General features: G+C 39.8%; 1 protein-coding gene across 4 annotated transcripts in view; it reads right to left on the bottom strand.

Annotated features, from left to right (window-relative positions):
• Nucleotides 1-15,688, bottom strand: part of arhgap32b (Rho GTPase activating protein 32b) — a 99,045-nt gene that overhangs the window by 19,792 nt on the left and 63,565 nt on the right. For 2 of the 4 annotated variants that reach the window (XM_086130956.1, XM_086130959.1), the window contains 5 exons: nucleotides 13,521-13,643; nucleotides 13,196-13,273; nucleotides 9,178-9,259; nucleotides 7,693-7,743; nucleotides 7,346-7,420 (listed from right to left, as the gene is read on the bottom strand). In XM_086130956.1, coding sequence (XP_085987082.1) covers nucleotides 7,346-7,420; nucleotides 7,693-7,743; nucleotides 9,178-9,259; nucleotides 13,196-13,273; nucleotides 13,521-13,643 — 409 coding nt within the window. The remainder of the gene's footprint in view (nucleotides 1-7,345; nucleotides 7,421-7,692; nucleotides 7,744-9,177; nucleotides 9,260-13,195; nucleotides 13,274-13,520; nucleotides 13,644-15,688) is intronic. The other 2 variants (XM_086130957.1, XM_086130958.1) reach the window with 2 other exon arrangements.

Here is a 15,688-nt window from a genome sequence, read left to right as displayed (position 1 = left end):
GCTGAACCGTGCGCCTTTCAAATCGTGCAGTCACGCACAAGAATACACTAAAGAAATAATGCATGCAACTCTGTCTAGCTAGCTATGTACTGTAAATCTATTTTATTTATTAAGCGTGACCAATAAAACTGGAAACCATGTTCGACACTGGGGCTGCCAGATAGAGTTGTCGCGATTAGTCGATGAATCAAATCATTTGTAAATCACTGCATAGTGCAGCAGCAAGTAGCGGTTTTTATAATAACATTCATTGGTTAACATCTTAAATTCTTTAAGGTATGTACAAAGTAATAATAAAGACAAGTTAGATGATTGTAAATTCAACTTTTGTTAAAAGTGTTCAGCTCATGCGAGCAGTCCTGACATGTTTAGAAATGACGGCACAATTTAAATTCAAGATGATACTGTGGCCTTAATCGGTGATATCGGTAAAAATAAATAACACCTTGAAAAATTAGGAGGAACATATATTTTTTGAAGCTATTCTATAAATCATAACTGACTATAACAATTTTAAACAAATCTACCCATAGACGTTGGTCCATGAAACAAAAAGTGTTATTAGAAGCATAGTACAGATTTTGTCGGTTTAAACAACCCATTTGAGTAAGCCTGTTTTGTTAAATAAGTAGAAATGGCAACTGTGTCAGGCTCTAAGCATTAAAATGTGCATTCATTTAACTGCCTTTAATGTAATCCAAGTACCGGTAGCCAAGAGGGAATTTGCTGCTAAACGCTGGCAACACGTCAGCGTAATGAAGTAGTCTTTTTTGTGTCCTCAATTAGTGATTTAACTTGATTTTAGTATTGATAAACGAACCACTTAAAAATAACATCGTACTATACAGTGATCCTCTTGAAATTTCGGCTCAACTTCCTTGTAGGTCATTTTGGTGGAAGTGCATTCCAGTTTTAAATCGTGGGAGGTAGCTCGTGGACAGAGAAGGAAAGACGTGCAACGTAATGGTTTCTGCCAACGTCTTGTCACATTATGGACAGCGTGGAAGTCCGTTAAACGGTGTTGCATTGACATTATGCTCGTGATAAGTGTTTTTGAAATGGATGCACTTAAAGGGGAAAAGGGATTTTGATTACATGGGCGTGTTAGCATTGTCACACAGAGGAAGTGATTGCGACGGCTATTTTTCACTAAGAACAGCACAAATCTCAGTAAAGTTGTTTATTTTATCTCTGCAGCATGTTTGCTCGATTATAAGCAGTGAAAGCTACTGATTGATTCTTAAGAGGGGGGAAAAAATGGACTCTCGATGTGGGTCAGCGTTTTGAGCATCTGGCTGGACCGGACTTCCTGAGAGCCAAAATGCTGATCTCTGTTTTTGTGAAATACATTCACCCCTAAAATGCGGCTTATAGTCTGAAATGATTTGTATGTTTTTTAAAATTTTTATTGTTCATGATGTATTTTATTTACTGGCATGAATTGTACTCCAGAGCAACATATAGTCAGAAAAATATAGTCCAAACATTTACTGACAATGAACTATGCTGATCCATTTCTTTGGAAAGAGCACTTGTTTTAAATGACTCCTGAGCCCAGTTTACCCATGACCGCCTCTCCCTGACAAGCCTACTGTATTTGGTTTTCATGTTTGCCATCAGAAAAAATCCAAAACACTCACAAAACTATTATAATGAGATGGCAGAATATAAAGAGAATGCAAGAAGGAGAGATACCGCCGCTTGTTCCTACCGACTGCTGTCAGGCTGCTGAAAAAACATGTGAAAACCTGTAACCATTGTAAATAGCACAGCCACCTTATCCTACATATATGCAGTTGTATATATGCTTATATCTAGAGCTATATCTTATATTTATATTGCATTCTATACTGTGTACAGTTCTTTTTCTGAAACATTTACTTGTGCATGAAACACTTTGCTTTTTTCTTTTCTAACCCCCAATTCTGCTGCTGTAGACTGCAAATTTCCCCAGCGTGGGACAAATAAAGGTTATCTTTTCTTATCTTATCTTATAAGAAGTGCAACAGGTTTGGTTTATGTGAAGAAGATATACAGTGATCTTCACTCTAACGCGGTTCACCTTCTGCGGCTTCGCTGTTTCACGGATTTTTTTCGTACAGTTTTTTTTAATGCTTTTAAACAGTGAATTGCGTTCTGAATCCTGATTGGCTAAGGTACTGACCAACGTGAACAGTCTCCGCACCTCGTCTTTGTACATATGTACGTACCCCACAATGTCGACAAAACGTTCTGCACCGGCAAAGGCACCTGAGGACGCGCTCAAGCAATATTATTTTACAGTACAGTATTTCCAAAAACTATTATAGTTATTTGTTGAAAACGTTTTTTTTTGTGCTTGGGCCTGAAAACAGGTTTTGGTCTTTGGTTTCATTGTATACATAGTTCAGTATTGTATAATAACTGTAAAAAATGAAGTTCACTACTTCACGGATTTCACCTATCACTGGTTCTTTTTGGAACGTAACCCCCGCGATAAATGGGGATTACTGTCGTATAGTACCCTTAAATTACTGACCAGTTTACCCCATAATAATGCTTGAAGACTTCCAACTACAAATACAGTACCGTATTTTCCGCATTATAAGGCGCACGAAAAGTCTTCCATTTTCTTAAAAGCTCACGGCGTGCCTTAAAATCCGGTGCACCTTGTGTATGGTCATTACCGTAATATGTCGACCCCAAGATGGCGCCTTGCTGGAGACATGCTTACAATGTTATAACTTGCTGTTGGTTCAGTGAACTGTGTCGCTGCTTTATTAAATAAGTTTTTGTTGTAGCTCCGAAAAAAGGAGAGCTGTGGTGTTAATTTTTGAAAACAGTCTCAACAAATACAAGTACCGTATTTTCCGCACTATAGGGCGCACCAAAAAGTCTTCATTTTTCTTAAAAGCTCACAGAGCGCCTTAAAATCCGGTGCGTCTTTTGTATGGTCATTACGGTAATGCGTTGATTCCAAGATGGCTCCTTCCTGGAGACATGCTTCCAATGTTATAACTTGCTGTTGGTTCAGTGAACTGTGTCGCTGCTTTTTTAAATAAATTTGTGTTGCAGCTCCGAATAAAGGAGAGCTGTGGTGTTAATTTTTTAAAACAGTCTCAACAAATACAAGTACGTCTTTGTCTGTCTGCGTGCCTTTTTCCGTTCGACTCAAGAGGCGTTCAAGACCGCCTCTTACTTCCATGAAACTAAACAAAAATGGAAAATAATACATGGGGATATCACAAAATAAATTCTATAGCCCCCCCCCTACAGAATTTATATTGTGATTTCATCATTTGTGAATACACAACAAAGGAATAAATAACTACGACTTACATCTTGTGTTATTTTGACTTCAAGATGGCGCCGCGAGGTTGGCTGCCTTTCCAGCAGCTCCTATTTATTTTGTTCTTCTACTTCTTCCTCTCATAACTTTGCTGCTGTGAAGTGGGAATTTCTCCTTTGTGAGACTATTAAAGGTTTTCTTATCTTATCTTATCCGATCGTACTGTTGGCGCTATGATACAGGAAATGCCAATGGGTTTTTCGGAGGCAGTCATGAACACCTCTCGAGTTGACCGGAAGAAAAGAGGCACGGAGGCATCTGTATTTGTTGAAAAAAGGAGAGCTGTGGTTGTGGTTTTATTTATTTATTTTTTTAATGCAGACTTTATTAATGGTTTTCACAGTCTCAACAAATACAGGTACTGTACGTCTTTGTTCGTCTCCGTGCCTTCTTCCATTCCACTCGAGAGGCGTTCATGGCCGCCTCCGAAAAACGTAAATTAATTATTACTTCAATGAAACCACAAAGAAAATCAAGCGAGGAGATCACAAAATAAATTTTGTAGGGGGGATATAGAATTTATTTTGTGATTTCCTCGCTTGTGAATTCAGTACACAACAAAGGAATAAATAAACACTTCTGAGACAGTCCAGTCTCCTCCAATTTACTGACATCTGAACGTTCTGTTGCAGCTACGCTCAAGGAAATGCCAAAATAAATTCTGTCGGGGGGCTACAGAATTTATTTTGTGATTTTCAGTTTTGATGCATTACTGTATTTTCAATGGTCGTTGATTCATTGAAGCAATCGTTAATTTACCTTTTTTTGGAGGTGGTCATGAACACCTCTCGAGTCTAACGGAAGAAGAGAAGGCACAGAGACGGACAAAGACATACCTGTAGCTCCATCTAGTGGATGCATTGTAGATTGCGCCTTATAGTCCAGTGCGTGCAATATATGAAAAAAATTACAAAATAGCCCATTCATTGAAGGTGCGCCTCATAATCCAGTGCGCCTTTTAGTGCAGAAAATACGGTACATTAATTGTACACATTTTTACTTTCTTTCAACTTTCTCCAACAATGAGGCCCCACTGCTTCTCAAGAATTCCTGTCATTCCTGAAATTAGTTGTGCAGGATTTATGTTGAGTAAAGCTAATTTGATTTGTCGATGGTCGAGGATCATGAGACTGCAGTCGGACTCTTCCACTTCATGTGACTTCAACTCGACATTCACGTCCTTTGAAATTATTTCACGTCCTCGTTTGTCATTTTCTTTTAATGGAAGGCAATGTTGGTCATGCTGTGACCAAATATATGGCTTTTGTTTCGTGGTTCAGAATTCCAACAAATCTGCCAAACAATAATGGCCAAGTATGGACCACAACTTTGTACAATCAGCACAAAAATGACAATGCTCCTCATTCACAGCTTATGCGTATGATGCGTACTGTACACCAATAAACCCCGTGAGCTAGATCAAATTCTGATATTTAAAAAAAAAAAGGGTGAATTCAATTGGAATTCCTCATTCCTTTTCAGAATGGAAGATCATCAAGCTTTGCAGCATGTGGTAAACTTGTCAGCGAGAGTCAGCATGCAAGGCACATTGTAAGCACAGTGCGGTAAGGGGTGGAGTTGACCTTTGATACAAGTGCTCACCGCGTCACCTACAGGACAAATGGGGCGAGAAGCCCTCTGCCATGTTGCCCAACACCACATTACAGAATGAGTTGAGTGCAATGTGATGTGAAAAATCCCACAAAATAATAATGGGGGAAACCCCCCCCCCCCTCCCAGCTTTGACATATGCAGCAAGTTAAGAACCACCAGCACCAGCCTCCACCAAACTTCAGTCGTTAAAATGAATCATGTGGAGAGACAAGTTACACAAGGGACCTCGAGAATTTCACAGCTCAGAGTTGGAGCACCAGGAAATGAGCCGGGATCCTTGGGAACTGCAGGAACAAATCAGTCTCTCACACGTTCTCTATTCAATGACTTCCTGCCTCGTTCGCATGAGCAGCTGTTTGAGCTCACTCAGTTTATGCTCAAGCAGCTGCCCAAATCACAGGTCCCCAGACATGACAGTAGGCGTAGAAATGAAGGGGTTGCTCCACATCTGGGTCAGCAACTGGCATGTCAAAAGAAGGCTGACTATCCATTTGCATCATCAAATGAGTGGCAACTACAACCTGTTTGCAATGTGAGGATGGTAAAGTTTCCATCATCACACTGGGGCAATTGTTAGGAAAGTGCAAATTGAACCTCGGAAGAGAGAGTAATTTTTTTTTTCAATACTTGTAGATCCCTACAGGAATGTGCTCTTTTCGTCGCCATGGAGAGGGAAACAGCGATTCATACTATTGCAGAACAAAGCTTACCACTCAATGGATGGGTTTACAGCCGCTTCCCTCCCTGCCCCCCTCCCTTGCTGTGAAAGGATTAAATAAATCATGGCTAGTCAGGACCCAGGACCACGACACCCCTACCACCATCTTTCAGTTTCGACCAAACAGACAAACAGCTGGACCTCATCCAGACAGGATATGTTGAGGAGCTTTTAGGAATGCTCCAGTAACCTGGCTCACCCCTGAAGTCATTTGCATATACCTTTAGGGGACCAAGACCGAGAACTGAAAGCTAGGAACAGAAGATGGTTCTCTCCCGTGAATACCGATTTCAAAGTAGAGACGCATTTACTATATTCAGCAACATTCGGGTTTTCGTCTCTTATATACAAATTGCATTTGATAATTCCCTGGAAGAATTATTCTGACAAACCTAAAATATATAGTATGCAAAAAAGATGTCTATTTTCTCATGGTCTTACATATACCATTATTATGTGACAACCAGATGGGATGAAGAGTTTAATTTACCACTCGCTACAAAATGTTTTTGGAAGGTCACAAACATTTATTGGTATGTGGAGCATCATTAGGTTGATTTCTGTTGTGGTGGAACTTCCAATTTTGAACCTAAAGATTGTACAATTTAGAATTGAACTATTGAACATTTCTATGTGCCCACTCACTATAATTTAGATCGAACCATCATTGTGTATAACACTAAGAGAGATGCATTAAATCTGACTTGGTCTCGTTGGCAAATTAGGCACGCGGTCAGCTGTTTGGTACACACATCTCTGTCAGGGCTTCTCAGTATAATTTGAGCACAATAATGAAAAAAAGAGGAACGCTCCCCACAGTATGAGTTGCACTTACTTACACGAAGGAACTTGCATAGTCAGCACTTAAAAGGATAAATGTACCGTACACGTCTTCTTTTTAAAATGATTATACTACTTTTACACTTATGTAACACTTGTGTATGTTGAAATAGCAACTCAACCCGTACAGTTAATAAAGGGTTTATGATCGAGAAAGTTTGACTCTATACCAGATTAATGAGATGTAAAGCAGTGCCTTGAGATATGAGTGCCTTGACCTGAAAACATTTCAAGACACGAGACATCACTTGACCAATTTTTTTTTTTTTTTTGTTATGTGACATGAGCAAAATTTGAGATACAAGTGCACTTCCGACACACACTGCTACAAGGCGGCCACACCCAGTCACCATCAATTCACATTGGTTTCTTTAAAGTGGAAGGACAATATCAGTTGGTGGCTGTATACAGCTGGAGGCTGTATCCAGTTGATGGTGCCGTAAAGATGGTTTGCTAACTGCCAATAGACCCCACACAAGAAGAAGAAGGAAAGCCAATTCATTAGTTATAGTCATGTTTTGTGTTTGTGTTCTCCATGTTTGAAGGCTATGTGGGGAGGAAATGTTATCACTCATGAAAAAACATGTAATAAATGAATTTTGGGTGGGCTTGGTGGGGTCTGGAACGGATTAATTGCACATCCATTTATTTCCCTGGGGAGAGATGATTTGAGACTGTGACAGAGGGGGTTGTTGACCAGTGTTGCGGAATGGACTGCAGTCAAATTTATAGTTTCCACTGTATTTCTAACTCCATACAAACTATATGTTATGAGAGTTGCACAAAGTAAACATTGCTGTCAGTTTGGAGTTAGTTTCGGGCAGCACACCAAGAGGCTTTTCTACCTGAACTTAGGCTGTAGTGGTTAAGCGGGTCGGCCACCCATGCATTGTCCTGTATTACACTCTCCATCTCCAAATCTGCATGCATCCCGATGAATGGATGGACCAACAGAAAGACGGATGGATGGATGGAGACATGAGAGAAGCAGCAGAGGGAGAAAAGCATTGGACGTTAGAAAGAAAAATTGCCATCGTTTACTCAAGTCTCAGATTACAACAATGTCATTGTATCCAATATCAAGTTAAATCTGACAAACAAACTGCAACGCAATCACAGTTTATATGTCTAAGTGCACTAGTGAGGGAGGAATGCATGGAGCAGTTGGAAGCAATTTTATACCAACACGCACAGGGAGGGAAGAGACTCCATGAAGCGGGCGGCAGGCCAGAGCACGGGGACGCTGAGGCAGAGGAGTCAGAGTCAAATGCAACATATCAAGACACATGCAAGTTACCACATACATACGGCTCAATTGTGTGCGATGAGACATCTGTATTCACGATGCATCAAAGCAGTGAGAACAAGCAATGGGGGCTGTAACCCAGTGCAATATTCGTTGTGCGTCTGACAATGAATGACAATGACAATCAAGCCTTGGTCAGCCCATTAATCATAAAAATGCTTTTGACAGCCGCGGAGTTTCGAAAACTAAACCTTGAATAGTGGCTATCTGTAAAAATCAAATATCTGCGCAATCAGAGGAAAAAACAACAACTATTTTGATTAATATTAAAATATTCTCAATTGTGGATGAAGTGGCAAATTGTGGAAATAAATGTGCAAGTAACCCAGACAAGCAGTGTGCACCAAAGCGGGAGTATGTACAGGCATATCAATTAAAATATGAACATGTGGTCGTCCATGTACTACAACGGATTACAATATCATGAGAATTATTTATTATCCATCTGATCGGTCAGGTGCTTCAGGCACCGGAAAATCTGGAAACTAGCAATTTGTAGCATTGGTGGTCTTATTTATTTATTTATTTTACAGCATTATCATTTTGTCATGACATCAGTCTTCCTGATGGTTATCATCTGGCTCCAAGTCTCATTCCAAGGCCGGCCAGATTCTTGTGAATGAAAGTCATCATCAATGAATCAGTCTTTGGCGTTGAAATTTACATGCGAATTCCCAAACGTACAGTCACAACATTATGTTATTAGGATTTGTAACGTATGGATTTGAATATCCCAGTAAAAGTTTAGCATACTTATTGGCTTGTGTATATTCAAATTAGGTAAACCATACATGGCGGCCCGGTAGTCCAGTGGTTAGCACGTCGGCTTCACAGTGCAGAGGTACCGGGTTCGATTCCAGCTCCGGCCTCCCTGTGTGGAGTTTGCATGTTCTCCCCGGGCCTGCGTGGGTTTTCCCCGGGTGCTCCGGTTTCCTCCCACATTCCAAAAACATGCGCGGCAGGCTGTTTGAACACTCTAAATTGTCCCTAGGTGTGAGTGTGAGCGCGGATGGTTGTTCGTCTCTGTGTGCCCTGCGATTGGCTGGCGACCGATTCAGGGTGTCCCCCGCCTACTGCCCGGAGATAGGCTCCAGCACCCCCCTCGACCCTCGTGAGGATCAAGCGGTACGGAAGATGAATGAATAACATTCATAAAATTCTGAGTCAAAAAACTGTTGAAATAAACCAAGGGTTTGCCTGAGGCATAACACACACACACACACACACACACATTCACACACGCACGCACATGTACAAACGCATCCTGAACTACTTCCTAAAAACGCAGCCCTTATCTCTAAACTGTCATCAACGATTATTCCCTTCTGACAACATTTCACTAAATGGTTTGAACGTTAAGGAGAGCAGTACCTGGCTTCGGCACAGAGTTGGTCATGGACTGTGGCACTTTATCATTTATGAGCTCCACACACTCACTGGGAAAGTAGCCAACCTGGAGGGAGTGGGAGAAAATATCAAACAAACCAGAATTAAAATTAGTCTTGGAGCACAAAGACTGCAGATATCCATTGAGGCCCAACACCCATGTCCTATAGGAAGCACTTTTTATAGATTGGAGATCTTATATGCATCATAGCTGCAACAAAAATATGAATTAACCCATAAAGACCCACAACAATTCATTTCAAAATGTTGCCAGTTGAGTTGCGTACTCATTTAAAAAGTTAAACATAAAAAAAGGTTTGGAACTCAGTTCAAACATAATACATTTTGTTTTGCTCATCCAAACTAGGTTTTTGGTTCATTTACAAGTAATCAGCGGAGGAATCAATTAATTCAAATGGAGATAAATCACTATTATTGCATTTTAGTTTCTCAACTGCCAAATGTACTTCCAACAATATCAACACCTATGAGCCATGTTCAGATCATTCCAAAATTGTTTAGCTTCAACCAAGTTGAATGAAGGTACAGTATAACGCCAACACTGTCTATGTTCAGCAGTAGTATATTTCCAAACGCATGAGCTTTAAAGGTCAAGTGTGAAGTCATTTTAGAAAATCTCAAATCAAATATTTTTATGTCACTTATCTGAGGGGTGTTTGAAGAGATATATGTTGGACCAAACATGTACGAGCCAGATGCTCAGGATGCGGAAAATGTGCCCCAACGGCTGGACATGGAATGGAGACGAGACCCGTCGGGACTGGAAATATGCGAGGCTATATAGTCTGCGGTTATTAGCCTAGCACTATTGTTTGCAATTCGATGCTGCGCCGTGCTGTAAGTTGTGCACGATGGGTTTAGCTACTTGGTCCAAGCATTCTCGCTAGTATTGAGAGCACATATTTTAGTGGGTTGGTGTCCTGGCATTGTCATTGCTAACGTCGTTCAGTTACGTTGTCGGCCACTCCACACATTATATCGTCAGCATTGTTAGTTGCAAACCATTACAAAGGATTCCGTCTATGCACTCATATAATATTTTGAATCAAAAGTTTTCATAAACAACAGCCAGAGTTATTCATTGATTATCACGCCTGCCATTTTTGCAAATCCGGTTGAGAAAACAGAGGTTTTTGGAGTACTGGTAACAAAGAACGCTCGTCAACACCGGCGTGAAATTCATTCGCTTTGCCAGGATGAAACTGTATCATTTCAATTTTCTGGTCCATTTACGTGCCCTATTCTTTTCTTTTGGCCACTCAAACCACTGTTTGCTTGAATAGGAACAGTGCATCGCCACACGGCGTTGATGGGTTTCGCCGAATAACTCGAAACCAATGGCAAAGAGCAGTTAACTGGACAATCGCCAATGCAGTTCAATGGCTGGCTGCCGACTCGGAATTCTATAAACCACATCACTCACCAAAGATTGCCGAACAAAAGCATTTTCGTTGTCAAGCGCATTGATATATCGAACTATGATGATCTAGCTATGAACTTGGGTGGGTTGCGTTAAAAAAACGCAAGTATGCTTGAAATAGTTTTAGCTCGAAGTATTACTCCAAAAATGGTTGGCTAAGTTTATTTCACACTTGAATTAAACTGACAAGACAAAGCTCTCTGTAGATTCTTGCCAACCAACCACGCTTCAGAAATAGCATCGAACTAATGAGAAACTTCCTGTTGCCTGTAACCCTGGGAGTGCGTTAGAATGTCAGACCTCTTGAAGGCAAAGAGCCAAGTGTGTTCAAAAAGGGCAGTGCAGAGAAAGTGGGGCAGAGGGTGAGAGAAAGTTCAGACATGGTTTTAAAAAGGGTTCATGACTGCACAAGATCTTCAACATAAAAGAGTACACTGGGTTCAGTCATTATTTATATGTAGGCTTGACTGTCTTTTACATAAACATTTACGGTTTGACTATTTTTGTTTTTGGGGGGGTTAGGCAGGTGTGACCACTATCTTCCAGTTAGGAATGGGTTGGTGACCAGTTTCAATGTACAGTATACCATGGGTTTAAATGTCAATTTCAAAAGAGGTAGAAAGCATGCATCCACAAATAAATTGGCCAAAGTTTATGTATACTAACACGAAACTCACTTAAAAGTAAACAGGGAGATTTTATAGAAGCCAGGGCCTGATGTTTTGCTCTCTTACCGGGTCAAGTGCCTCTCGCACCCATTTAGGCTACTCCGACGGCCCACAGTGGACGTGAGGACGTAAAAAAAAAAAAAAAAAAAGATAAAAGATCCAACTGCGACTGCCCTGCTGACCTAGTATTCTTATCCCTCAATAATCACCTAAGTAATATATTCAATCACTGCTTAGTGATGTGTTGACAGAACAAGCTGTGCTAAGCTACGTACGTTAGCTGGAGAAGCTATCACATGCACCGAGACAAGTTTATCCGGTCACAACAATTTAGTGGAATACGCTTCGCTCTGGTAAAGTAGTGATGTATGTACTTTAATACGGTACACAAACACAGGAAGTATGTTTACAAAATTAACGTATTTTCCGCAGTATAAGGTGCTTCGGAATATAAGGCACACCTTCAATTAATGGCCTATTTTAAAACAATTTTCAAATTAAAGTCAAGTCAAGTCCAACTTTATTGTCAAGGAGCATAATGCATAAGGCGCACCGCATTATAGGGTGCATAGAATAGCAGCTACAATAGTGGCTCTATTTGCTTTATGCATCCAAGAGATGAGGCTACGCTAAAGGGTTTAACCAGCTTTATTTACATAGAGCTTTCATAACCGCTGCAGCTTTAACAAAGTGCTGAACATCAGAACATTTAACTCATTGAATACCACCCTTTTTCACTGGAGCAATCACTCAATCCCTCACATTTTACTGAATTTTGACTGAGTTGCAAGGCCCACAGAATTTTCTGTTCTATGGCTATATAAACATACAACCTGTCAGAAGAAAGTTGAGACTCTATTCTTTCAGCAGAAAAAAAAGTTTGTTTCTATCTTTCTTCGTTCGTTCGCAATCAGCATGGAAAATTGCTAAGTTTTATGGAAAAGGCCGATTTTCTTCAGATATCCAGAGAAAATTTGCTTTTTGTAAAAGCATGCATTTCAAGCATCGTTTCAAGTTTGACACTATTTTTTGCTTTTGTGACAGCTCAAATACCTCAATAATGTGTTCCTCCTTCAAAACAACATTACAAAAAATGTTTTTATAGCAAACTAATTTATTTCCACGTAACAAAACTATTGAGCTATGAACCAAAGTGCAAATTGAACAACGGTGGACTTTTGCACCACTGCCACCTGCTGGCTATTTTTTTACTATTGCTACATTGCAGTCAAGCCTGCTCCTTCAGTGAGAAGTTGCATCAGACTCTCTTGCACCCTCCCCATGTAAAAGCGTGATTGACGCCTTTAGACGTCATGGGGAGGCGGGGACTATGCGTTAATTGACGCTTTTAGACGTCAAAGGGTTTGAATGAGTTAAAATACTATATCCAAGAAATCTGATTACTGATCCATATATCAAGCAGATCGGATTATAAAGGGCAGTGTCAGCTTTTGAGAAAATTGAATGCTTTTAGGTGTGCCTTATAGTGTGGAAAATACGGTAACCCCCCCACCCAAAAAAAACTCCCCATAAAATGTGTACACATTGTACTTCGTATACAGTAATGTGATTCAATCAAATTTAATGAGGCATGGATTGTATTTTTGTACACATATAGGCAGCAGAATACCAACAACAAATCAAATTGTACGGGTTTGCTGAGTGACAGGTAAGCGCGTATGGAGTTTGGAAGAAGCCTTTCAATTTTTGATATATCAACTACCACAAGTTCAGAACGCCAATGACTACGACTTTGAATTTCTGGAGCATTCACATGACAAATGATGTCTTGAGATGGTACCCAGCATGAAATGGTACCCAGCAACCTGAATATTCACTGCATGTATGTAAAGGTAGGGTATGATGATGTTTTGATGTGGTTGTGTTGGCACACCTGAAAGCCATGCTTCCCCCTCCACCATGTGGTGTCTTCTTTCGGAGGCATGTCAATCACTGACACAATGTCACCAACCTGAAGAGAAGAGAAAATAGGTTTTTGTCACTTTGAAAAAATCCAGTACGATATTTCCACAATAATTGCTTTAAAACGACTAGATTTTCAGGCTTGGGATCCAGCTTTAGTTTCAGTTGTTTTACCGGAAGAGCCAACTAGTTTCCAGTATTTTTTTTCCACTTGATCACTGTATAAAGTTGAATGGAATGCATTCTGTGTACTGTCAGAAAGTCTGCAAGAGAGATTGGGAGAGTATTGGTGTCACCTCAAAGGAAAGCTCGTCTGAAGCCTGTGCAATGTAGCGTTTGATGACATGGGCAGCTGCAATTGCGGGCACGTTGATGGATGACTCTTCGTGAACCAAAAGATGATTTCCTTTATTGTCAACCTGGAAAAAAAAACAAACAAAAAACCCCCATCAATGCTACGGGGCTCAATTGAATCATTGTGATGCTTACACGACTGATTCAAAACGTTTCAAGTGAAGAAATGCAAAACAGCAAAACATCCAACAGATTTACAGTCATTTTATGACTTTAAAATAGAAATGCAAAGCAGATGAAGGAATCAAAAGGCATTCAACATGTTCATCAGCACTGAGTATGTTGTCTTGTCTGTTTGAGAGGGAAGAAATTTCATCTGTGCTGTATGTTGCACATACTGCACATTTGACAATAATAAGTACCGCATTGGCCCGAATATAAGACGGCCCTGATTATAAGACGACCCCCTCTTTTTCAAGACTCAAGTTTGAAAAATGTCTTTTTGAACACCAAATAGATTTTTATACAGAAAATAATTACAGTACATCTGAAACAAATGATTATAACAATATATTTGAGAGAAAAAGCATGTTATTTTGCCTCATTCAAATCTTAATATCTGAACATTTACAGTATATATGTAAACTAAAGTGCAATCACATTCGTAAATGAATGGCTTCTGGTTTTTGAAATGTAAATTACATCATAACTTCTCCTCAGCTGCCGGTTAACCTGGCCGATCTTCGACCCACTTTTCTCCAGATTGTCGCTACGTTTCTCCATTTTCTGTTATCTTATTTTCTTCTCTTTAGTTTCTTACCACTATTTTTATTTTTATTCTTCGTGCCAGGGGTTCACTTTGGCCTGGGGAGTCAAGTTCAGCATTCGCTTCCATGATATATGGCGCCATCTAGTGTCGTAGATGGGTATAATGTCTAGACTCTGAATATAAGACGACCCCAAATTTTTCAGTCTTATTTCAATGCAAAAAACACCGTCTTATATTCGAGCCAATAAGGTTATAGTGTTGTGTTCAAATGTACAATAACTGTACATGAAAAACGAAGGTAACAATGTTGACAAACTGCTAGAGCTACAATTACCAACTACTGTACCGTATTTTCTGCACTATAAGGCACACCTAAAAGCATTGAGTTTTCTCAAAAGCCAACAGTGCGCCCTATAATGCATTTGTTATTTGTAGTTATATGTTTCATATCCGTGTTTGTAACCAGTTCTCATGGCTTTGTTAGTTGTGAAGGCTCTATATAAATAAAGCTGTTTTGTATTGTATTATCGTTGACGTAGCACCATCTAGTGGATGCATAGTGCAACCACAGCCACTATTGTAGCTTCTATTCTATGCGTCTTATAATGCAGTACACCCTATATATGAAAACAGTTTTAAAATAGGCCATTCATTGAAGGTGCGCCTTATAATCTGAAGCACCTTATAGTGCAGAATGGTAATGGACAATTAATCGATCATCATATTCATCAAGAACTATTTTTGACAATTGATAAATTGTTTAGATTCTTTTTTTAATGAGAACTGTCCAAACGCTCAAAATATCAGTTCCTGAATAGAAAATGTTTGCTGATTTTTGTCATCTTTCATGAAAGCAGATTGATTATTTTTGTATTTAATCAAAATGCATTTGCTTTTACTTTGGAAACTGATTAACAATTTTGTCTATTTTCTGAAAAGTTAATACCCTTTCTACACTGTCAACTTGAAATCATGTTTTGTTTTGGTCATGATTCCGTTCTGTTTAGTCCCCAACAGGTGACAGCGGAGTTCCGGTCTTTTCTGCTGCGCACCTGTTCCTCATTTGAACGCAGACTATTTGAGGACATCCCGCACGACAACTGATTGTCGGATAATTCGCCTTGCTCATGTTATTCTTTCAAGTGCAGTTTTCTTGACGTTCTTGATATTGCTCCATATTCTCATTCTCTGTACTTGGTTCTCCGTTTTCCGTAAGTAGTTTGCCTATGTTTAATATTACTCTCGTTTTTCGTATTTCCACGATTGAGTCATCTTGTCCTTTGTTGACAAGCTATTTTCATTTATATTTTTCCCTTGCCTTCTGGCAAGAGTTTTTGGTTTCTCTCATTTTCCCGTGGTGTGCCAACCAGTGTCATTAATTGTACTTTGTTGGATTTGCGC

This window comes from Hippocampus guttulatus, chromosome 15, assembly GCF_054856545.1.
Source record: "Hippocampus guttulatus isolate MCC_2025c chromosome 15, RoL_Hgut_1.0, whole genome shotgun sequence".
NCBI lineage: Eukaryota > Metazoa > Chordata > Actinopteri > Syngnathiformes > Syngnathidae > Hippocampus > Hippocampus guttulatus.
The sequence above is the reverse complement of the archived record's forward strand: the minus strand, read 5'-3'. Positions and strand labels throughout refer to the sequence as shown.